Genomic DNA, 23,184 nt, shown 5'->3' with positions numbered 1-23,184 from the left:
GAGCCAATACAGATCAGCTGAAAATATGCTTGATCGGCCTCAATACTGATCCTTCAGATTTGTTCAGGACATCCCTAGTTTGCCTATTTCCTTTTTTATTGCCAAATATGTGGCTTATTTTCTAATATTTTAATGCTCATTTAGGATCTGGAGAGCGTTTGAAGTCATTCTCACATTCTGGACTGGGTGGGATGTGCGGTCATCAGACCTGGAAGTTGAATTTGTTGACTGTGCTTTGCCACATGTTTTTTCACTCTAAAGCTATCTAAAAACTTGAAAACATATGAGGAATTTGAGCGTGACCTGATGGCAAGCATCACTTCATGCTACTCTGGTTTAGGCACTGCATGCCAAAACAATTTTGATGTTTTGAGAGTTTACAGATAACATTTCTTCTTGAGCCAATAGTTCTGATGGCTGAAGGCCATACTTAATACTTTATACTTCTTAAATACCATTGAATTATGGTCTTTGCTTATTTTATCAGTTTTATTTTGATAAACATGCCACAATATAACATCACGACTGCATGAAAACCGCTTTCACTGTTACAAAAATACATATATTTGTGAGCTTTACCGGATCTGAAGCTGACAGACTGAACACAAAACACATGTTTTGAATCGGGCCAATGGTGAAATAGTTGTGTCGTCATCAGAGCTCTTGCAGTTCCTCTGAAGAAGCTGCGCTGGCTTCGTTCTCCGGCTGCTCTCGCGGTAGTACACAGTGATGTGGTACACAAAAGTACACAAAATATCTAACTGGCATGCACTGCTTCAAGCCAGCCGCCACATTTTATATCATCTGGACTTGAGACATATCCAAAAGAACTGAAATATTTAATATAGTTTGGATTTTATGAGTTTTGTCTCCTAGAATACATTGCCCTATTAAGGTATAAAGAAAAGGGCAGATATTCCGAAAGGCAATTTTTCCATTGATAGTATTTTTTCTTACTATGGAAATCATTGGTGGCCCAAAGAAGCCTGGTTACAAGCCTTATGGTGTAGTTCCCAGTCGTTTACAGTGGAACAATTTTTATGTATTAAACACGTGTATAACATTAGCCGTTTAGGCGCTATGGCGCTAATCGCAAATAACGATCAACACAACACATCAGAAACTAGTTAACTTTAATTTTTTCTCAGTCCTACAATGTGATGCTTTTTTTTTTTTAAACTTGCATCTTTATTGGAGTTTTATAATAACAACAAAAAAAATAATTAAAAAAAAAAAATAATAATAATATATATATATATATATATATATATATATATATATATATATATATATATATATATATATATATATATATATATTCGATTTGAGCCAAAATCTAGTAATAGCCTTTCGGGCCGCAGATAACAAAATCTTGGATAAATAAAGATCCTCCTTCCGCACACTTTCTGTGATGTTTCCAAGAAACATAACTTTACAATCCTTTGGGATCATGTATCCCAGCACCTTCTGTAAAGTATTGTTAACAATAGTCCAAAATGGTTGAATTTTAGGACATGTCCAGAAGATGTGAGCGTGGTTTGCGTCCCTACTACCACAGTCCCTCCAACAGTCTTGAGGTATCCCAAGTTGTTTACTCTTCAAATAAGGAGTGATGAAAAACCTTATAAAACACTTCCAATTAAATTCTCTCCACTGTTGGGAGTTGGTGGAGGTCTGGAGTAGACGGCATGTTTGGTACCATTCCTCCTCTGTGAGGACAATCTTTAATTCAGACTCCCATTTTGTTTTAACATAGAGTGTAGTGTTTTTCAAGTTCTCCATCAGACTCCAATAGAGTTTAGACACAATCGTATTAGTCTTTTGTTGGTAAGCGCCACACATTATTTCAATAAGAGGATTTACCACGTCAGAAGAAATCCCCTTAATTTCTTTGCAGTAGTAATCTCTCAATTGTAAGTATCTGAATAGGTCATGGTTATTTAGATCAAAACGATCCTTTAGCTCCTGAAAACTCTTCATCTTGTTATTTTTAATAGCTATGCAGAAAGCTGTCAGGCCCCTATTCATCCAATCCTTAAAAGTCCTGTCATAAATACCCAGCTTAAATCTATTGTCCAGTGCGATCCATCTTAGTATTCTTTGATCATTTTTAAGTTTCAATTGCTTAATCAAAGAGAACCATATCTCAAGAGAAAATGTAACTATAGGATTCAGTGTCATCTAAGCCTTCCTCCCCCAACAGGGTTTGAACATTATGATCTGGTACAAAAGTCTCAATATCTTTCCATCGTGCAATATAAGAGTTATCACACCAAAGGCACAAAGGTCGTAGCTGTGCAGCTTGAAAGTTTGGCAAAGCCATTCCACCTTTCTCTTTCTCCTGGACAGTAATTAAAGTGAATAATTTGAGTTTTTGTGATATTTAGTTTATAACCCAGAGCAAACATGAAACTGTTCAATTACCTCCAAAAGTTTAGGGAGAGAGGTGTCCAAGTCCTGCAAGTATAGCATAACATCGTCAGCAAATAATCCTATTTTGTGCTCCTTTTGTCCCATAGTGATACCCTTTATTCCTTCCTCTTGTCTAATAGCCTGTGCCAGTGGTTCAATGTACAGAGCAAAGAGGACGGGGCTCAGACAGCAGCCTTGCCTCGTCCCTCTGCTCAAATAGAAACAATCTGTTAGAGACCCATTCACTTTGATTCTGGCAGTAGGCTGTTGATAAATTACCCTAATAATTTTTATTGAGTCTTGATTGAATCCAAATCTTTAAAGCGTCTGGTACAGGAATTCCCACCCCACCCTGTCAAATGCCTTTTCAGCATCCAAACTTATAAGAGCTGCACTTGATTTATCTCTGTTGATTTTTCCGAGTATGTGTAAAGTTCTTCTAATATTATCCTGTGTTTGTCTAGCTGGAATGAACCCACACTGATCCTCATCAATCAATTCTGTAACAAATGATTCCAGTCTTTTAGCAATAATTGAAGTATACAATTTCTAGTCCACGTTCAAAATGGAAATGGGTCTGTAATTAACACAATCATCTCTATCTTTCCCCTCCTTGGGAATCAAAGACACAATGGCCTCTTTCCAAGATGGTGGAATGCGGCCTTCCTTTATCGTCCAGTTAAAAGATCTTAATAAAATTGGGTTCAGATTGTCACGAAATTTTCTGTACCACTCCACGGTCTCATCTTGTGAATAAAGTTTTTGATAGTATTCTCTAAAAATCTTTTCAATCTCCTCAGGTTTAGTTTCAATTTTCTGTGATATTGGGTTTTTAATTTTGTGAATTGCAAGTAACTTTGCTGACTTGGGACCAAGTTCATAATAACTTTGCTTGATGTATCTTGCCTTTTTCTCTACTTCTTGATTAAGTAATTCTTCTATTTGTATTTTTACTTCCGTTATCTGGGACCCACTTTATATTAAGTGGCCTTAACTACTATGTACTTACATTTAAAATAATCATTTGATACAATGCACTTATTATGTACATACATGTTTTTACATTGTACTTATATTTTAAAAATACCTGCATGTAATTACATCTGTAATTAATTTCTGTAATTACATTTATAATTACACTGTTGACCCCTCACTTAACCCTTAGCCCTACCCTTAAACCTACCCATACCAGCAAAGCTTTCCCTAACCTTACCCGTATCCCACCTCAATAGCTGAAAATGTGTTTTGCAATTCAATATGAACCCAATAAGTACATTGTACTTATTTTTTGATGTAAGTACATAGTAGTTAAGGCCACTTAATATAAAGTGGGACCTTTCATACTTCTCTTTTCTAACTCTCTTGAGTTGTGCAGTTATAGCTATTAGTTTTCCCCGCAGCACAGCCTTCAACGCATCCCAGAGAATTAAAGGGTCAACTTCCCCATTATCATTTTCTCTAAGAAATGTATCAATTTCTTGCTTAATATCATTCACAATTTTCTCATTGTTGAGAATACCCACATTAAGCCGCCACACAGAGTTTTTGGGTGTGAAGTCTATTTGGATATTTAAGAAAATTACATTATGATCAGAAATATCAGCGACTCCACTTTTACAGTCCAACACTCTGTAACATGTTTCTTTTTGCATTAGAAAATAATCAATCCGTGTATGTACAGAGTGCGGGACAGAGTAATGGGTATAGTCTCTTTGTGTGGGGTGTAATAGCCTCCATACATCTACAAGTCCAGTTTCTTTAAGTGTAGTGTTTACAAATTTTCCAATTGCTTTTTTATTTCTGATTTGACTAGTTGTGTCCAGATTATAATTCAGTATTACATTGAGATCCCCACCACAAATACAAATTCCCTCAGATTCTAGAGAGATCACATCAAATAAGTCTTTAAAAAAAGTGTCTATCACTATTTGGAGGTGCATATATACAAACTAAAGTCAATTTGCTGCTTTCAGCTTTACCCTTCACTATAACATAGCGCCCCTCTTTGTCTTTTATTTCTTTATATATGTCAAATTTCAACGGCTTCGAGATGAGGATGGCTACACCTCTTTTGTGACTATGAACATAAGAACTGTGGCATATTTTCTCGTATCCAAATTTTTTAAGTTTCTCGTGCTCTTGTGGTGACAAATGGGTTTCCTGCAGAAAGATAACGTGCTTATTTTCTTTCTTTATTTTTGTCATTACCCTTGCTCTTTTGATTGCATTCCCGAGACCGTTTACATTCAGTGACATTATTTCAAGTTTTTGTATCATCAGATAATAATAAAATAAAATGTAGCTTTTCCTCCTCCCAAAGCCTCCTAAACAAAAAGCAACAAAAAAGAACTAATGAACACACAGAAGTATATTTAAAATGAACACAATGACTTCCAAAATGAGGTACTAGAAGTACACTCTGGGTTGTAATCCCAACATTAAGTGAGGGGGAAAAGCCTCGCACGAAGCGAGGGCCCCCTCCCAGAACTAGTGATAACGCAAAATGAGTTTCACTCATTCCAGCTCAAACTTGTCATCCTCAAAGTAGGGTAAATATATTCCTAATGCCTAAAATAACATCAACTTTGTAAACTACAACCGTAGATCTAATCAGCACGTTTTATGTGTGGGTTATTGGTCCCAAAATAAACAAGCCAAAAGCACCCGTAGGACATGCCGAAATTTAGTTAGGGCGGGGAACGCTGAAACTCCTGTAGTCCATCGCGTACGCGTTTGATAGCTCCCTTGTCTCTGTGGCGAGGGGCGGGTTGCCATGGTGATGCGCTCTCCAGCTGATCCAGCAGGACAGCTGTGTCGAGACCTCCGCGATCCTGGGGCCAAGGGAGCGATGAGCTCGTTGTATTTGCGGGTCAGTACCCTCGCTGATCAACTTCGAAGTAGGTTTTCAACGAAGGTCTTTGTGGAGTTGCCCTCTTCTCCTTCGCGGACCCTGTAAATTCTCAAATTATTCCTTCTCCCCCTTGATTCCAGGTCGTTAATCTTGTCCGACATCTTCTTTTGCTCCTTTAGTAATTGTTTGAGTGCGTCGTTGGCTGCCGTTGACCAAGTCTCAAGTCCTCCTATGCAATTCTGAGTTTCTTCGAGTTTTTCACTCTGTTCCTGCACCTCTAGCTTTGTCACTGTTAGTTGTTGGTTGATGTCATGTTTAAGAGTATTCATCTCTTGTTTCATGTCTGCTTTGAATGCATCCAGATCCGATTGCAGCTCGGTCCGTAGGCCACATATCTGTTTGCTAATACTTAGCATAGTTTCATGTAGGGTCTACGTTGATGCCTCGCCGTCACCATCTTCTATTTCGGCATTCGCATGTGCTTCGTCTTGTTCAAAATTTAGCTGTTCTTTATCTCCTTGCATTTTCCTAGGCCCTCTCTTGCCTCCCCCTGCCATATTTTCAGACAAAATATGTCTATTTCAAAAGCAATCAGTTTGAATTTCAGGGGAAAGTACAACCCAACTTTGAGGAGCTCAAAGACTAATCCGCCATACTAATCAGCCGTCAACCGGAGGTCCCAATGTGATGCTTTTGATGCGCTCGACCTGTTACACAGACATTTATGATCTTAGCAAATAATTATTTTAATTACAATTTTAAAAAATGTGTCTACATTCAATCTGCTCTCAAGTATAATTTTAAAATTATATTATTTCTGTAATAATAAAAGTTTGTATGTATAGTAAAAAGTAAAAGTATGCTAAAGTGCACTTGTTTTTCACCAGGATTGTAAGTGTCAAATAGTTTTTATCATTAAATAATGAATAAGATTCATCTGCTCTCAGAAATGAGTCTTTCTTTATCATCTAATGTCATATTGTACAACATCATATTAGAAATGAATGCATTTGATTTTGTCATTTCTCTTCACACTGTTCATGTCTGTTGATTTCCACAGTCACATTCACCAACATGAATCCCAAGACCAGGAACGACTTCCTACAGTGTAAGTCACTGAGAAAACAAGCAGAGAAACTCACTGAATGTGTTCATGTTCTTCCTGGAGAAGGAGAAAGAGATCATGATAGAAGAGTTTAATAATTGATCATGATAATGATGATTCAGGATATCTGGTCAGCTGACACACTGATGATACACTGAACATTAAGCCATGAAGAGTTAAGATACATTAAAAGATCAGATTGATCATTCCTGATTGTGATGTGTTTTATCTGCATCAGATTCCCATCGGATCACTCTGGATCTGAACACAGTGAATGAACGTCTCAGTCTGTCTGAGAGGAACACAGTGATTACTGTCACTCACACACCACAGTCGTATCCTGATCATCCGGACAGATTTGATTATGTGTCTCAGGTGTTGTGTAGAGAGAGTGTGAGTGATCGACGCTGTTACTGGGAGATTGAGTGGAGTGGATATGTGGATATATCAGTGTGCATTTGGATATAATGATCAGTCCTGGAGTTTGAACTGCTCTCCCTCCAGTTACTCATTCACACACAATAAGATAGAGACTGATCTCCCTGTAAAGCCCATCATCAGGAGAACAGTGAATGAGAAGAATTACTATAGATTAGGAGTGTATGTGGATCACAGTGCAGGAACTCTGTCCTTCTACAGCATCTCTAGAAACACAATGAGCCTCATCCACACAGTCCAGACCACATTCACTCAACCACTCTATCCTGGGATTAGGATTTGTTATGGATCAGTGAAACTGTGTTCCAAACGATGAGTGTTGAATGCGCTTTCCATCTGCGCATGTGCAGTAATAGCAACACCTGCTGAGCCAAAAGCGGTAATGCAGAGGCAACAAAACTGTCATTTTATCTTCAGTGAGCTGGAGCTGTGTAGATGTGAAATATCAGTTCTCTAATGTAGTCAACACGAATCATAATGTTTTAATTTTGATGCATATAATATATTTTTATACATATTACTCAGGAATATTATTTAAACGTTCCCTTTTTCAGGTATGCTACAGTATGTTCCTCGTGTTTAATTACACTCTTATATATATATATATATATATATATATATATATATATAAGCAGTAAGCCCTGTGAAGCTGTGGTTTACAGTGGGTTTAGATCAGCTAAGGGGGCTTTAGGCAAGACACGCTTCATTTAAATACAGTTGATTCAATGTGTTATTTGCAAAGTTTGCACCAATAAACATTTTGAGATCATGCAGTCCTGACAAATTTCATTTCAGGGAAAGTGGATTCATTATTTATATTTCTTCATTTAAAACATGATTCATTAACACATATTGTAAAACAATCATATTACAAAACATATTTAACAACCACAAAGAGCACATAGCCCGAGCTATGAGTGAAACATAAAAAACACTTTGTACTATTCGACGTCTACTTAAATATTTAAAACATTGTATGACATGATAAATTAACGAGTGCAAACTGTATGAAATGAAGCACGATAGCAAGTCAAGACAAATGTAGGACTGTATGTTTTTAAAAGAAGTTTCGTCTGCTCACCAAGATTGCATTTATTTAATTAAAAACACAGTAAAAACAGTAATATTGTGAAATATTATTACAATTCAAAATAACTGTTTTCTGTTTGAATATATTTTATAAAGTAATTTATTCCTGTGATCAAAGCTGAATTTTCAGCATCATTACTCCAGTCTTCAGTGTCACATGATCCTTCAGAAATCATTCTGATATGATGATTTGATGATCAAGAAACATTTATTGTGCACAGATGTACAAAATATTTGTGTACAATATTTTTTTTGTTCAGGATTCTTTGAATAGAAAGTTCAAACGAACAGCGTTTATTTGAAATATAATCTTTTGTAACATTTTAAATGTCTTCACTGTCACTTTTGATCGATTTAATGCATCCTTGCTGAAAAAAAATATTAATTTCTTTTCAAATAAAATATATTCAAACTCAGAAATCATTACAATTTGATTTGATGGTCAAGAAACATTTCTGATTATTATCAATGTTGAAAACAGTTGAAAAATAGAAAGTTCAACGAACAGCATTTATTTGAAATCATATTACATGTACTTATCAAATATATTACATTTATTAAAGCATTTATAGGTCAGGGGCGCAATCGCATTGGAGGTTTCTCCCTTGGGGGAAATTGTGTTCTTGGGTGGAGGGTAGGGGGGTGTTGTGGGTTGGAAATGAGCTCAAACCCCCCCGGCCCTCTGTGCATGCCACTATCCCACACACAAGAGCCGTGTACCTGTGCAGTGCAATAAAACAAGTCATCTTAATCAAAAAATAAATATGACATAAGTCTGTAACAAGCGGAGCATTATACTCATCTAATGATAATTATATCTAATGATGAGTGATGATACAGGTCATAACATACACCAAAAATCTTCTACTGATTAAAAAAAAAACTTTATAGATAATAATAACATTGACAAACAAATACTTAGACACACGCATGCGCTACCCCTGGGACCTGGAAGTTACTTCTCTTTTCATTTTAATCAGTTCAATCAATTATTTTAAATTTTAGTCATTTTAATTTAAATTTTTATTCATTTAATTTTAAATTTTAGTCATTTCAATTTAAATTTGTATTCATTTCAATTTAAATTTGGTTCATTTTGGTGAAGTCTTAGGCAGTCACCATGCAGGCATTAGCTCACAAGGGGCCACACAAAACAAATATAAGCAAAATTGCTTATCTTATTTGTATAGCGCCTTTGTTTTGTGAAGCCTCATGCCAGCACATCCACCGCAGTTCCACCTCAACCTCTTCCTGGCTCCTGGCTGGCTCGCCAATTATGTCGTGGCAGATTCGATGTCTCTTTGTCCCTTCAGATCTGGTCTCAAAGAAAAACTTGCAGAGTCGAAGTTTCAGGTCTCAGAAAAACTCACAGAGTCGAAGTTCCAGGTCTCAGAAGTATTTAACTTTATTGTCAAGCAACAAAGTTAGATGCCAGCTCCGCATCTGAGGCTCCCTTAGCCGGGGCTCAGTTTTATACCTTTTTCTTATCTCTTAAAAACACACCAAATTAATATCATTGGCTTTTTCTTATCTCTTGAAATACACCAAAGTAATATCATTGGCTGGTAATATTCACCCTAACAGTTATTTTCCATGATATCATCTACGGGGGCTCTTCTCCCACACCTCCTTCCCATGTACTCCCCGACCTTTCTGCCATAGTAATTGCAGGTGTTTCTTATGTAAGAGAATTTTCTTAGTAAGGGTGACCAGCTTCCAACTACTGTACATCTTTTGACTTCATTTCTCATGGGCCTTCTGCCAATTTGATGGTCAGCCCTTTTTCCATTGGCCAAATGAAACATTGTATCAAAACAGTCAACACTCCCCAGAGGCAAGAAGCCTTCATGTGACACCCTTAAATGATGGTCTTCTTCATTTTGCAGCCACCTGTTGTCTGGTGGAAAATTACCAACAAAATATGCTCAAGTAAACTTGTTTGACCCTTACAGTTACAAAGGCCAAGAGGGTCTCACAACACTTCTTTTATAGTAAGCAAACAAATTCTACAATTGTTTTCTGTTGGATGGATAAAATACTCCATCATATCCCCCCTCTGGGAATCTCTTAATTCCCACTTCCATTTCCCTTTTCCCAGAGTGCAACCTCACAAGTCAGCCCTCTCATCTTCTGTCTCAGGACCAATAGTGGTCCTCCTTTTCACTACCAAATGGCTGCCTCATGTGACTGCACTCCAGAAGAGGTCAGAGTCAAACATCACCACCCACAATTTTTACTAGGGAAGTGTAAAAGGCTCTGCCTCCCTAACTAAACACTCTGGGGGTCAACAAAATAAAAAACAATCAACAATTTGTGTTAAGGCATGTGCATGGAATGTCTTGTCACGTATATAGAATATATCAGTGATTAAACTCATTATGGATAATATAACATTATTTAAAGATATTAATTTTGGTCCACTGGTTCTCCCATGGTGTCTGAGGAAATCTCAGGCGCTTCCGGTGGCCTGGAGCTCTATCTGGGCTGCTCCACCGTTGCCAGAGGTACCCTGGTCCTGCCTAGGGCACTGTCTGGTGTTGGGGCTGACAGCGGGTTTTTAAACCACAAGTAAAGTCTGCCCAGGCTGCCAAGCACTGATGTGCTCGTTAATCCTTTCTTCTCGAGTTCCATTGGACATTTCAGTAGGTTAGTAAGTACACATTACAACTCCAAAGTAATGATGAGTAAATAAATGAGTATAGTAATAAATGATATTTAAGAAAACATTCTTGTCATTTCCCTTTAAATCTGGTTGCATTACCTCGTAACACGGATAATGACCGTCGTCCCCTCTCATTCAGGTAGTGTAATATAAGTATAATAACTTGAAAATAATAAAAGATAAAAATGAAAATAAAAACAGGAAGGGGGTTTTAGCCAAAATAATCACCCACAAAACACCCACTTACTCACTGCCTACTCTACCCAAGTTCTAAATTACTTACTTGGTTTTTCCCCCAAAGAAAAGACATGATGTGGCTAACTCCCTTTCTCACCAAAAATATTATCAAACTTTGTGATAAAAATAAAAAAGGCACCCCTTCCATCTCTTTATGTAGTTGGTCTTACAGAGATTCATCCAGTTCATCCAGCCCTGGACCAATTGGATACACTCCAGTGTTGGTGCATCCGATATCGACTCCAGTTCATCTTACAGATACATTGATTATCTGTTTGTCAGCTGCATTGGCCATTATTGATCTGAGAAAAGGCACAATACAACAGAACAACAAAACAAAAATAGCAACAGCCACTGCTATTATTATTCTAACTTTAGTAAATCATTTACCCCGTAATTCAAATATTTTGTCAAACTAGTTCCCAATATGCTTATCTCCTTCATTTTCAGTGATTTCTACCCTTATTATTCAGTTTCTTCATTGCCTCGTTGAATGATCCATCAGGAGCTGTATTATTTGGAACATAAGTACAACAGTTAGCTTCATATACTTCACAAATACCTCTTTTCTTCTGCGAACAACCAATTTAATGTTTATCTGTTTTGCCATGTCCTTTTGTTTATGGGTCCCCAACTGTTCTGAGTCTTCAGTGTGGTTAATGAGCTTCTGTTAATTACAATAAATGTTATTCATATTTTTTCATAAATTATACACACAAATATACTCAAATTCTGATTTGAATTCATCTGCATCCTTAAATTCATTTGGTATTCCCCTTAGTTTAACATTCAAATCCATGTACACACCTTTTCTGATTGTTTTTGGACACAAATGTTGCATTTGACTAAAAAATTTAAAAATCATCAAATCATCTGTCAGTGACTTTGATTTTCACTTCCCCCCTTGCGCAATGGTTAAAAATCATGCGCATCCTAAGAGTTGCTGGTGTAATCATTTGTCGTCCTATATCGTTATAGAGTATGCCTCCGAATTGACTCATCAATATTTATTTAATTTTTTATGCAATTTACCATCCTAAATATCAAGGTTCGAATACCACCAATACTAAATTAGTAGCAAAATTCTAATGACATGATCGGAGACCCGATGTCTGGGGAGACTCGCGGTGTGTTCCAAACGGGATATATCGCCCTCCGAAGGGCACTTTGGAGTGGAAACAATCATGGCCGCCATATTGAAGGGTCGTTCCAAACCGAAGTGCTCAAAACTGGCCACTTCAGAGGGCCCTTCTGAATGAAGGATTTACAACTGATGGACACTTCGGGACCCCATGATCCTTTGCACAGGGAAGTTGTTTGATGTCACAGAATGGGTACAGGAGGCTCAGAGTTTGATTTTACCTATGCATTCGTGTTGACTGGATGGGGCTGAGTCATGTGGCTACACAGGCGGTAGTATGTTTTTAAGGGGGAAGCATTAACAGGATTAAAAAAACAAAATAACCGACACGGGAAAATTATAGGGATGTAACGATGCACTCCGAGTCGGTTGAAAATCGATAATAATATGTGACGATTCGTGTCGGTTGAGATGTTAAACGAATCGCGATACACGTTTTAAACAGCAGGGGGTGCTGAAGCAGTAGCCTATATTTTGACCTCGCTTTGCAGGTGCGATAGCAGTGAGGATGCACCAACCTCATTCAAATCGGATGTGTGGCGGCATTTTGGCTTTCCGAAGATTAAAAATGAAAGCGGTGAGGTGGTAACGGACAAAACAAAAACTGTGTGCAGATACTGCAAGAAGATGTTAATATACACCAATAGCACAACAAACATGATGCAGCATACAAACCGTCACCACCGTGAGAAGCTCCTGTCACCGCCGGCTGCACGTAAAAACCTGTTAGTGGGCCAAACCACACTGACCGGCGGATTTGCAGCCCCACTCGCGGCGACGAGTGCGAGAGCCAAGGAGATCACAAGGTGTATCGGCGTTTTCATGGCAAAAGATATGAGGCCGTTTTCTGTCGTAGAAAATGAAGGATTTAGGCTACTCGTCAACAAATTGGAGCCCAAATACACCATCCCATCACGCCCCCACTTTAGCCAGACTGTCATGCCAGCGCTTTACAGGGAAACAAAATCTAAGGTAATTGAGACCCTCAGAAAAGCATATAGTGTATCAATTACAACCGACGGCTGGACCTCCAGGGCTACCCAGAGTTATCTTACGGTCACAGCCCATGTGATAACCAGTGAGTGGGAGATGGTTAATTTTGTTCTCCAAACTCGCCCATTGTTCGAAACACACACAGGAGCTAATATTGCTGAAGTTTTAAAATCAGCTGTGAGTAAATGGGGGCTTCAAAAGGCCAACCATGGAATTGCTGTGGTCACGGACAACGCGAGGAATATGGATGTTGCTGTCAGAGAGGCTGGGCTAGCCCCCCATGTCAGGTGTTTTGCCCACACTTTGAACTTAGCCAGCCAAGCGGGTTTGAGTGTGCCCCACGTGAGCTGTTTGTTGGGCAGAGTGAGGCGTATTGCTGCCTTTTTTCACCGAAGCTCCACAGCCACAGCTGCGCTCGCAGCCAAACAGATACTGCTGGAGCTTCCACCGCATAAGCTAATCATCGATGTCGCTACGCGCTGGAACAGCAGTCTGGATATGATCGAACGCTATCTCGAACAGCAAGCGGCTGTGACAGCAACTCTACTGAGCAACGACGTTCGACGAAATGTCCGTGACATCGACACTTTGGATGGCTCAGACATCCGTGATGCGGAGGACATAGTGAAGCTTCTAAAGCCACTCAAAACGGCCACCACTGTGCTGTGTGACGAAAAAAAACCCACTGTGTCTCTCATTGTGCCCTTAAAGCATATGATCGAGCATAACATGGCATCCAACGAAGAAGATTCCCCCACTGTGAGCAACATAAAGAGAGCTATACTGAACAACCTTTACAACAGATACACTTCAGAGTACAACCACCTGCTGGAGTGCACCGCATTAGACCCCAGATTCCGGGCTCTGCCTCATCTAGAGACAGACCAACGCGATGATGTATTCCACAGACTGAAGGAGAAAGCTGTACTGATGTTGCAGAACCAGGTAGCCTATTGTATTTATTTTACTCTTTTTCTAAATTGTATTTATTTTACTCTCTCTAAATTGTATTTATTTTACTCTTTCTCTAAATTGTATTTATTTTACTCTCTCTAAATTGATTTTTTTTAAAATAATTTGTTTATTATTATGGCATATTTTTCCAAATGTGTTTGTGTAAACTGAGTATTAATGATACAAATTATAACAAATGATATTAAAATCTTGCCTTTATAACAATGTGAAACCCCTGTCAATGTTGTACTTAGATTTTACTTAGTCTTTTTATTTCTGCTATTCCTCTGTGCAGGATGAGAGCAAAGAAGGTGCCAGTGGTCACCCCCCTGCAGCAGAGCAGCCTCTTGGCCAGACAGACAGAGCAGGAGCAGAGCTGAAACAACCTCCTTCCAAGAAAACAGCATTGGAAGATCTCCTTGGAGGGACTTTCGATGAACCAGTTGCACAGCACATCAGTCAGATTGATGCAGAAATGAATAAGTACAGAGCTGAAACATCCATTTCCCTCAATAGCTGTCCACTCAAGTGGTGGAAAGAGAATGCTAGGCTATACCCACTGCTATCCAGTATAGCAAAAGCATATCTCTCCACACCAGCCACCTCTGTCCCTAGTGAAAGGGTTTTTTCATCAGCAGGGGACATTGTGAATGTGCAGAGATCTCAGCTTTGCCCAGAAAATGTGGATATGCTGATATTTCTTAAAAAAAACATGTAAAAAAAAAAAAAAAAAAAAAGATTCTAAGCTAGGAAAGAGCACTGGCAAAGCCTGAGTTTGTTTATATGAAAAGATTTATTTTATTTGTATTATTTATTTTATTTGGGATTTGTTTTAATATTTCAATTTAGTTTTGTTATTTGATAAAGATATTTCAGTTTCAGAAAGAAATGTACAGCATTTTGTCTGAGTGAGAATGGAATAATAAAAGGAAACTTTTTCATTTATCTTTCTTAAATCTCATTTTGTACAAACAATCATGAGAAAATCGTATCGTGAAACCAGTATCGTGAATCGTATCGCATCGCGAGTTCAGTGAATCGTTACATGCTTAGAAAATTACGTCGGTTAGAGGTTCTGAATTCGATTATCGTCCAGCCCTACAACCCACTACAATATCTTACCCAGAGTAAAACCTTCTCCAGAGCAGGTTAGCAGTGTAGCTTAAGTTAGCATGGAGATGAACACTGCTGAAGACCAATCTACCTTCTTGAGCCCGAAAAACCAGAGTTTTAGTTTCAAATTAATATCAAATTTATCAGTGTTGCCACTGAAACCAGTTTGATGCAACGCGCCTGATGGAATAGCCTAGACAAGACCACCTGTTGAATGTCCACCATCAAATAACTGGACTCATAGATTAATTAACAATAAATAAAAACTATTAATTTTTATATAAATTAAAAAAACAACTCTGTTGTTTACAGATTTAAAAACTAAGAAAATACACTGGGAATTTGTAAATATTTCAATTGCAATTTATGTAGCATAATCACATAATTTACATATCATCAACTAAAATCTAATAAAGTGACATTTTTTAATTAGTCATGGAAGTTTTTTAACAGCAGATCTCAAATCTGTGCCATAATAAAGTAGTAATAAAGGACTTTATTTACATACTTGTATAAAAACTCAAACTTAATATATCGCTTTATTTTGTCTTATATATTACTGATTAAAATTATATACAGTAAAACCAAAAATTATTCAGAGTGGGTGCAGGACACTGTAGTTCATTTATGTAAGTGAGGAAAGCAAAATAAAGTGTGACATATTATACCCAAACATTCTTCATACAGTGGACTACCAGAAAAATTGATAAACAATTAGAACCAAAACTTATTCAGACACTTTGACCTGACCATGTTTTGCTTAAGTGTTATCTCACATAATTAAGATTAATGTTTTCTGACACAGTTTAACTCTAAAAATGGTAATAAAATATGACAAGATCTCAAACTATAGTGAATAAACTGAATTAATGAATGCATATTCAAGGTGTCTGAATACATTTCGGTTTGACTGTATACTATATAGGTATAACCATTCAAATAAACCTAAATTCATACATAATAAATTGAAAAACAATTTTCAATTTTTGTAGTGGTGTCTTTCTGCGGTAGAGAACATTTCTCCTCAAAACTCATTGGGAAATGCTGGGCCTGGTTCTTGTCGATCTGGTTCTTGTCTATGGCAAACAAAAGTACCTGTAAATGTTTGTCTCTCAGTCTGTTCCTGATATTGTGGCTCTTCATGACTGCAGCAGCAAATATAAAATACAGTGCTTATTATTATAATGCCCAAAGATAAGAGCATCCAAAAACCAATAATCTGGAAGGGAAAAAAAATCAGTACATTAAGATAATACAAAAACAATTGCTATGATAGTGGATATAATCTAATTCATTCAGCAGATGCTTTTATCCAAAGTGGAGTCATGTATTTACAGGGATAATCACAGTAAAGCAATACAGAGTAATATGTCAATATATGACTCACCTGCGATTTAGCAATAAAGCTCAGAGTCTCAGCTTGATGTTCAGTCTCATTTCCCCCCGAAACAGGTTTACACCATTTAATATCTAGCTGATCATCATAAACATACACTCCGTCCCAGTCTGTTTCATGACAGGCAAAATAATCACCGTCAAGGAAAACAAGCATGATCCACATAAACGGTGGAAGCAGGCAAAGCAAAATGGTTTTGATCATTTGAGATATAGAACACCGAGGTTCACGTTTCATTAGCTGTAAAATAATACACATTAAACAAAAACAAAAACAAAAGGTGCAATAAAGATGTGGTTTGTTATTACTTTGCATGGGCATGAAAAATTTTTATCAATCAAAGCTTCCAAAGGAATTAACAAAATGCTTAATGGAAGAGAGATGGAAAGAGACTTTTTGTCCAGCATGTTTATAAATGGTTCACACATTTCATTTATTGAAGGCATCTTCTGAGGTCTACACAGCGCTCAACAGCTAAATTTGATGATGTTTTGATTGCTTCTGTTTTAGGAAATGCTTGGAATCTGGATGATCAGATGCTCAGGAAATGCTCAAGGCTGGACAGGTCCCCTAAAATAAATGAATAATATTGTTTTCACATTGCAATTTTTTAATATATACAGTTTTAAAAAATTGCTTAGACACTAAAAGTGGAACTTGAGGCCAACTCAGTGAAACCAATGAATCATACCTAATCTTCAGACCAAGTCTGCAAAACTGCAAGGGGTGTAATGGTACATGTATTCATCCCAAACCATCATGGTACGGACATAATGATTCAGTGCATACAGTCAGACGACGAATACAGTCACAGGTGATACACGTTAAAGGGTTAGTTCACCCAAAAATGAAAATTCTGTCATTAATTACTCACCCTCATGCCGTTCCACACCCGTAAGACCTTCGTTAATCTTCAGAACACAAATTAAGATATTTTTGATGAAATCCGATGGCTCAGTGAGGCCTGCATAGCCAGCAATGACATTTCCTCTCTCAAGATCCTTTAATGTACTAAAAACACATTTAAATCAGTTCATGTGAGTACAGTGGTTCAATATTAATATTATAAAGCCACGAGAATATTTTTGGTGCGCCAAAAAAAACAAAATAATGACTTATTTAGTGATGGCCGATTTCAAAACACACTGCTTCAGGAAGCTTCGGAGCACAGTGAATCTGTGTATCAAATCTGCAGTTCGGAGCGCCAAAGTCACGTGTTTTCAGCCTTTTGGCGGGTTTGAACCGCGATCCGATTCATGATGTACAGAAGGCAGTCTTCCACTCATCCACCCCGTCTAATGCGAGGTTGTATGCACTCCGCAGGTCCAGATTGGAGAAGATGCGAGCTCCACATAGCTGTTCCAGGGCAGCGGAGACCAGAGGAAAGGGGTAACTGAACTTCACTGTCTGGGAGTTGAGTTGGTGATAATCTATGCATGGCCTCAAGCCTCCATCCTTCTTGGCCACAAAGAAGAAACTTGAAGCGGCAGGGGATGTAGACGGATAAACTGTTGTTTTTTTACTCCAGAGGGATAACAGTAATGCATTCTCCTCAAAGATAATGTATACATTAACATGATTAGAAAAAAAAGTGCCCCTGGAAATCAATTTAGGGGGTCAAATATTGGCCTTCAATGGGAAACTTATTTTTCCTGTAGGTGATAGTCCATAAAAACTATCCAAGCAAAGTTAAAAATTTGACATTTACTATGGAAACAATATAATTAATGCATCACACTTGTTTCTGTTTGGTATTGTACCTTGACTTGACCCTTATGCCTGGTTCAGACTACACAATTTTTTTTTGTCTGTTATGATAGTCACTGTGTCAGATTATGTGATTTTGACTCCAAAAATCTTGTCCTGTCCTGGACTTGAAACATGTCAGACTACACGTTGCTACGCGACCAATCGTCGCTTGTTGTCATGACGCGCGAGAGAAACAAGAGTGTAAACAATGACGGAAGCAGCGTGTTTTGTACTGGCTGTCTTGTTTAGAAAAGCGCAAAAAAAGAAAGACATGGACACGTTCCTGGCTTGCTCGAAGAGGACAGTATGGGCTGTCAATCATCCAAAGAGAACTTGAGGTAAAATATCATTCTTTTCATATAAAATATTTTGTTATTAGCCAGTAGTAAAAGCTTGCCATAAGTTACAGCTAATTTCAGTACTCACCGGGTTGCTGAAGGGCTTCCGCTATCGTTCGCCAGCATTTTTCTTTCTTTAATCTGTTGTGGTAGTCCCTTGATGAGACATCGTACAGGCAGGAGTACTGTTGCCACAGCTCCACAAACTTTTCCTCCTTTCGTAATTCCACCTAGCTGCACCATCATCTCTCTTGCGTTTCGCCATGTTTGAAAGTTGCGTAAAAAAAGCGTCTGTGCTCCGATTGGTCAGCGTCACCCATGTGATGGAACCCGTCGTGAAGGACCGCAAAACAATTCAACATGCTAGTCTTTCTGCCGTGACATCGTGAACTATCGCAGACGCGGTTTTCGGTTGTCGTATACTATGACACACTATACGAGATGAAACGATCAATTCTCGCGTCCCGACGTCCATTATCGTTTACGAATCCCTACGACACCTTACGTCAAACGGATCGTGTCAGATTCGGGCTAAAATCATGTAGTCTGAACCAGGCATTAGCAGCACTTGACTTGACCTGCTTGGATTGCGTGCACTGCGACTCAAGACTTGCTTCATACTTGCTGTTAGGGACTTCAGACTTAGGCCCCATCCACACGGAGACACGTTTCTGTGTATACGCACACATTTTGTATCAGATAGCCGTTTCGTCCACATGGATCCGGTGTTTTCGGAAGGTGAAAACGTTATGTCTTTTCGTTTTCATGTGTACAGCCTATCCGTTTATTTTGTGAAATGATGATGTCATCACCCCACGTGTCGCGCTAACAGCACAAAACGGCAACAACAACAAGAGCAGACTCTAGATGCTTGTATTCGTGCTGCAGAAGCTACTGAGCCAAAATAAAGTGTTATTTCTAAGCTTTACTTATAGTTTGTATACAGCGCACAAGGTTTATGCGCATGCTCCAAGTCTTATTCGCTGTTTTAAGTGTATCCCTGTGGCAGAATTACAGTGCCACATACTGGTCTGGCATGTATACTACATTGTTTTGAGTCGTTTCAGTGGTTTCGTGTGGACGCAGATATTTCTTGAGACGAGGAAAGAAAAAGATCAGTTTGGGTAAGCTCTGGTTTCATGTGGACGTAGCCTCAGACTTGAACACGTGTGACTTGCTCCCACCTCTGTTAAATACACATGGAATGATAATCATCAAAACACGGAAAAGGTGTGTTTAATTAGAAATTATGACAAAAAATGAATGAGAATTTAGGCAAATAGTGACAGGGAAACAAAACCAAACAGAGCATGACCGTGACAGTCTCGTACTTTGTTCCTCACTTTGAGTCTCTGCTGTTGATTTGCAGTATGACAACAGCTTACTGTAGCCATCATAAATAAATACCAACTAAGACAACTAGGGATGCACCGATACCATTTTTAATAATTAATTTGTTAATTATTTATTAATTTTCAAGTTGTTTACTTGAATGTTTATTAGTGAATTAATGGTTATATAGTAAATGTTTATATAATTACAGTGTTTTAAACAAGTGAATCCTATTAGAAGTTACATGTGTTGGCCGTGCTGGAGCATTTCCTGTAGCCTACATCAACCTGCTGAGTGAACAGCAAAATGCAGACGACTTCACGAGACTAATGATGAGCACAAATGAGAGAGAGAGAATTAACCCTCTGGAGTCTGAGGCTGATTTGGGGCCTGGAGAAGTTTTGACATGCCCTGACATTTGTGCTTTTTTCAGTTGTTCATAAACATATTAATGACACAAGTGTCATTACACTGTATTCAGCACAAACTAGGCTACCATAATATGTGAGGAACATGTATGTACATGTTTGTGTTTTTGAAGGAATAACGTTTATGCGTGGTTATTGAAAAAACTAAAAACTTAAGTCACTGAAATAAGGCCAAAAAATAATATTAAATCTGTGTTCACAAGACTTCTGGGTATTGGAGGTTGTAGACTAGAGTTTTTGCTTCAAAATTTTGTAAAAATTATCCTTCCTTCTCCATATAAAACAATAGAGAGATTTAAATTTTCTAAAACAAATTTGGTCAAGAAACACAGTATGCGTAGAGGCGTGAATCATCATGAATAATGGGTGATTCTCACCTGAGAAAACAAAAGAATCGCATAACGAGCTCTAATGAGCTGCATAAATAATGAGCTCTTTCAGACAGGTAGGCTGTGAAAAAAAAACCTGTGATCTCTGATGTCTCAAAGCTCATCATGGTGTAAATCAACATACAGAAAAACAGCAATACTGTGAAATATTTTTACAATTTAAAACAATGGTGTTCTATTATATTCTTTAAAATATAATGTATTTCTGTGATGCAAAGTGTCTGAACAATTATGTTACCTCTATGGCATTTCATATAGCCTTTTAGCTTAAAAGCATGCACATTTGGAGAGATATTGATGGATTCTCATATGTTTGTATTTTCTATACAGAGGAGTAATATTGATTCAGGATTTATTGTCATTACTATGAGTGCTGGATACTGTGTTTTCAATTCATACTTGCAACCGGAGGGCGCTCTGTAGACATTTAGTCCACAAATGCCTGCTAAAGAAGAATAGGCAATCCAGGAACTAACCGAACTAACAGAGGCCAGAGATCGCTAACTATGGCTATTCAAAACACTTTTCAAGACAATAAGTACACGATTGAGACAATGTATGCCTGTATTGACTGAATTTGCGTCTGAATAGCGCTGGCTCCGTGGCCGTGGCCGCATTAGCGGATAATGAGCTGAATCACAGACTTCTGACATGGCTCTCTTTTCATACAGATTACATAAACACAGAAGGTTTGTTTTCAATTTGACTTACACAATTTAAAACCTGACATTTCAACGTTTTTTTAGACATAAGTCAAATTTTTTTGTCATTAGTATTCACTAAGTTACAGTTCATTTTCTGAGAACTATCAGATTGGACTTCGTTCAGAGGGAGAGGAGAGATCACGCATCATGTTAGTTTTCTTTATTTTACAAAGAGCACAACATTTTGTTTTTACTCTGAGTGTACACAAATAAAAGAAGATATTCCACAGATTTAAATGGTGTATAACTCTTAATTGTATGTGCAACATTGACGGAGTATTTTGAGTCTCTTTCACACTGGTAAGAAAAAAACCGCGGTGGTATCGCCGGCAATACCTCAGACCACAGTGCTTTTATTTCTAACATGTGCTCATTCTTGGCTGTATTTAAAGTATTCATGCAAAGTTACATCATTATTGGGACAGGACATGACGGATTATCTTACGTGGCTATATTAGAGACAAGCTGCATAAACTAGCTACACTTCAGGCATTTATGTTTAACACATCTAATTTGTGCATTAATGGCTGTTATGTTAAATTAAGTTTACTAATTACAGCTAATTAAAGATGCGCTGAAATGACGATCCTGTGCGCAATTCTCAAAACACCCACAAGATGGTGGCATTTATCGGTAAATCCGATATTACAAAACCCATATCCGATTATGGTAAAATGCTTAAATATCTGGGAAAATATTGGTAAATCGATATGTCGCTTGAAACACTGTTATCATCCCTTACTTATATGTGGCTACAGGTAACAGACTTTTTACAAGAACCGCCACAGACTGCATTACCCTCTTTCTGTGATGCAGACAGTAAAGTTTACCCAAGCTCACAATATTCATGTTTAATCTGTAATGCATTAAATGCATTTCTAAATATCAGACAGATAATTATAACTAGTGAAGAAAGACTTTAATAGTTTGGTAAAGTCACACTGACACAGTCTGCTCACAACAACACACAGCGAAATAATGGATTCGTGATCACTCACAAATTATGATTATATATTTAGAATTGTATTTAGAGTGTAGCGTATGCACACGTATCAGGATAATCAATAAACTTTGGAGTTTTCAGAATGCTTTTAACCTGATGAACTGTGTTCGTTAATCACTAAGTCGGCTCCGACCAGTCTGCAAAGATGAGCCCATTTGACATCTTTGTGGCCTGGGCGAGGTAAGACAGTGGACCCAATTTCCTAGCTTTTGGAACATCAAAGGATCAACCCCGGTTGTGGGCAAGAAACTCAGCGCCAGAGACTGACCAGACAAATTCCACACACACACCCCACACACACACACAGACACACACACATATACAAACATGCCTAGAGATGGTATGTACAGTTATTCTCAAGATATGACTGTGCCAAAGTGTACCCGCTATATTTTAAGTGCATATATGCTTCCTAGTGTTTAGATTTTAGAGTTTAAATGACTGTAGCCATTCTAGTTTCATTCCTATTAATGTAATTTTGTCTGTAAACCATAACTTCTTCTACATGTTTCGTTTATATGTCAAGTCTAGATTCTTTTGAAAGCTGTTCATCTGATTTATTCCATAATGTATGTCACACTGCTGACAAATGCATTGTACTATTTTTAATAGTACTTCGAAGGAAAATGAACACTAATCCAACCTTGTAAATCATGCAAATGAGTTTGCAAGACAAAAACAAAGGGAAAGCTTTCCCGCCAACTTTGCACCCATGTTATTGGCTACCCCACCTCAAGGAGGTGTGTCGGCTTATCTGTCATAAAAGCAAAGACGCACAATTTCTTGGGTGTTCTCTCCCGATTGTCTCACGAGCATCTCGTGCACGTTTTTCCCGGACCTCTCCGGTGAC

The 23,184-nt window shown here is 37.9% G+C and overlaps 2 protein-coding genes across 2 annotated transcripts; both read left to right on the top strand.

Moving 5' to 3' along the window:
• The first annotated feature begins 6,229 nt into the window (after positions 1–6,229).
• LOC125264831 (stonustoxin subunit alpha-like) lies at positions 6,230–7,105 on the top strand. The gene is made up of 2 exons (XM_048184620.1): positions 6,230–6,371; positions 6,607–7,105. The coding sequence occupies exons 1-2, from the start codon at positions 6,338–6,340 to the stop codon at positions 6,834–6,836; spliced, it is 264 nt and encodes an 87-aa protein (XP_048040577.1). The 5' UTR covers positions 6,230–6,337; the 3' UTR covers positions 6,837–7,105.
• Positions 7,106–12,592: 5,487 nt separating this feature from the next.
• On the top strand, positions 12,593–14,839 carry LOC125247788 (E3 SUMO-protein ligase ZBED1-like). The gene is made up of 2 exons (XM_048159607.1): positions 12,593–13,873; positions 14,178–14,839. The coding sequence occupies exons 1-2, from the start codon at positions 12,593–12,595 to the stop codon at positions 14,598–14,600; spliced, it is 1,704 nt and encodes a 567-aa protein (XP_048015564.1). The 3' UTR covers positions 14,601–14,839.
• The last annotated feature ends 8,345 nt before the right edge of the window (positions 14,840–23,184 follow it).

Source organism: Megalobrama amblycephala, linkage group LG1, assembly GCF_018812025.1.
Source record: "Megalobrama amblycephala isolate DHTTF-2021 linkage group LG1, ASM1881202v1, whole genome shotgun sequence".
Lineage (NCBI taxonomy): Eukaryota > Metazoa > Chordata > Actinopteri > Cypriniformes > Xenocyprididae > Megalobrama > Megalobrama amblycephala.
Note: the sequence above shows the minus strand (reverse complement) of the source record. Positions and strands in the feature narration are given on the sequence as shown.

What these genes read in the sequence shown, in the direction of transcription:
- LOC125264831 (XM_048184620.1), top strand. Translation starts at nt 6,338, where the DNA reads ATGAATCCCAAGACCAGGAACGACTTCCTACAGT. An exon ending in CAGGAACGACTTCCTACAGT is followed by an intron (nt 6,372 to 6,606) that starts GTAAGTCACTGA and finishes TATCTGCATCAG; the next exon opens with ATTCCCATCGGATCACTCTG.
- LOC125247788 (XM_048159607.1), top strand. Translation starts at nt 12,593, where the DNA reads ATGATGCAGCATACAAACCGTCACCACCGTGAGAAGCTCCTGTCACCG. An exon ending in TACTGATGTTGCAGAACCAG is followed by an intron (nt 13,874 to 14,177) that starts GTAGCCTATTGT and finishes TCCTCTGTGCAG; the next exon opens with GATGAGAGCAAAGAAGGTGC.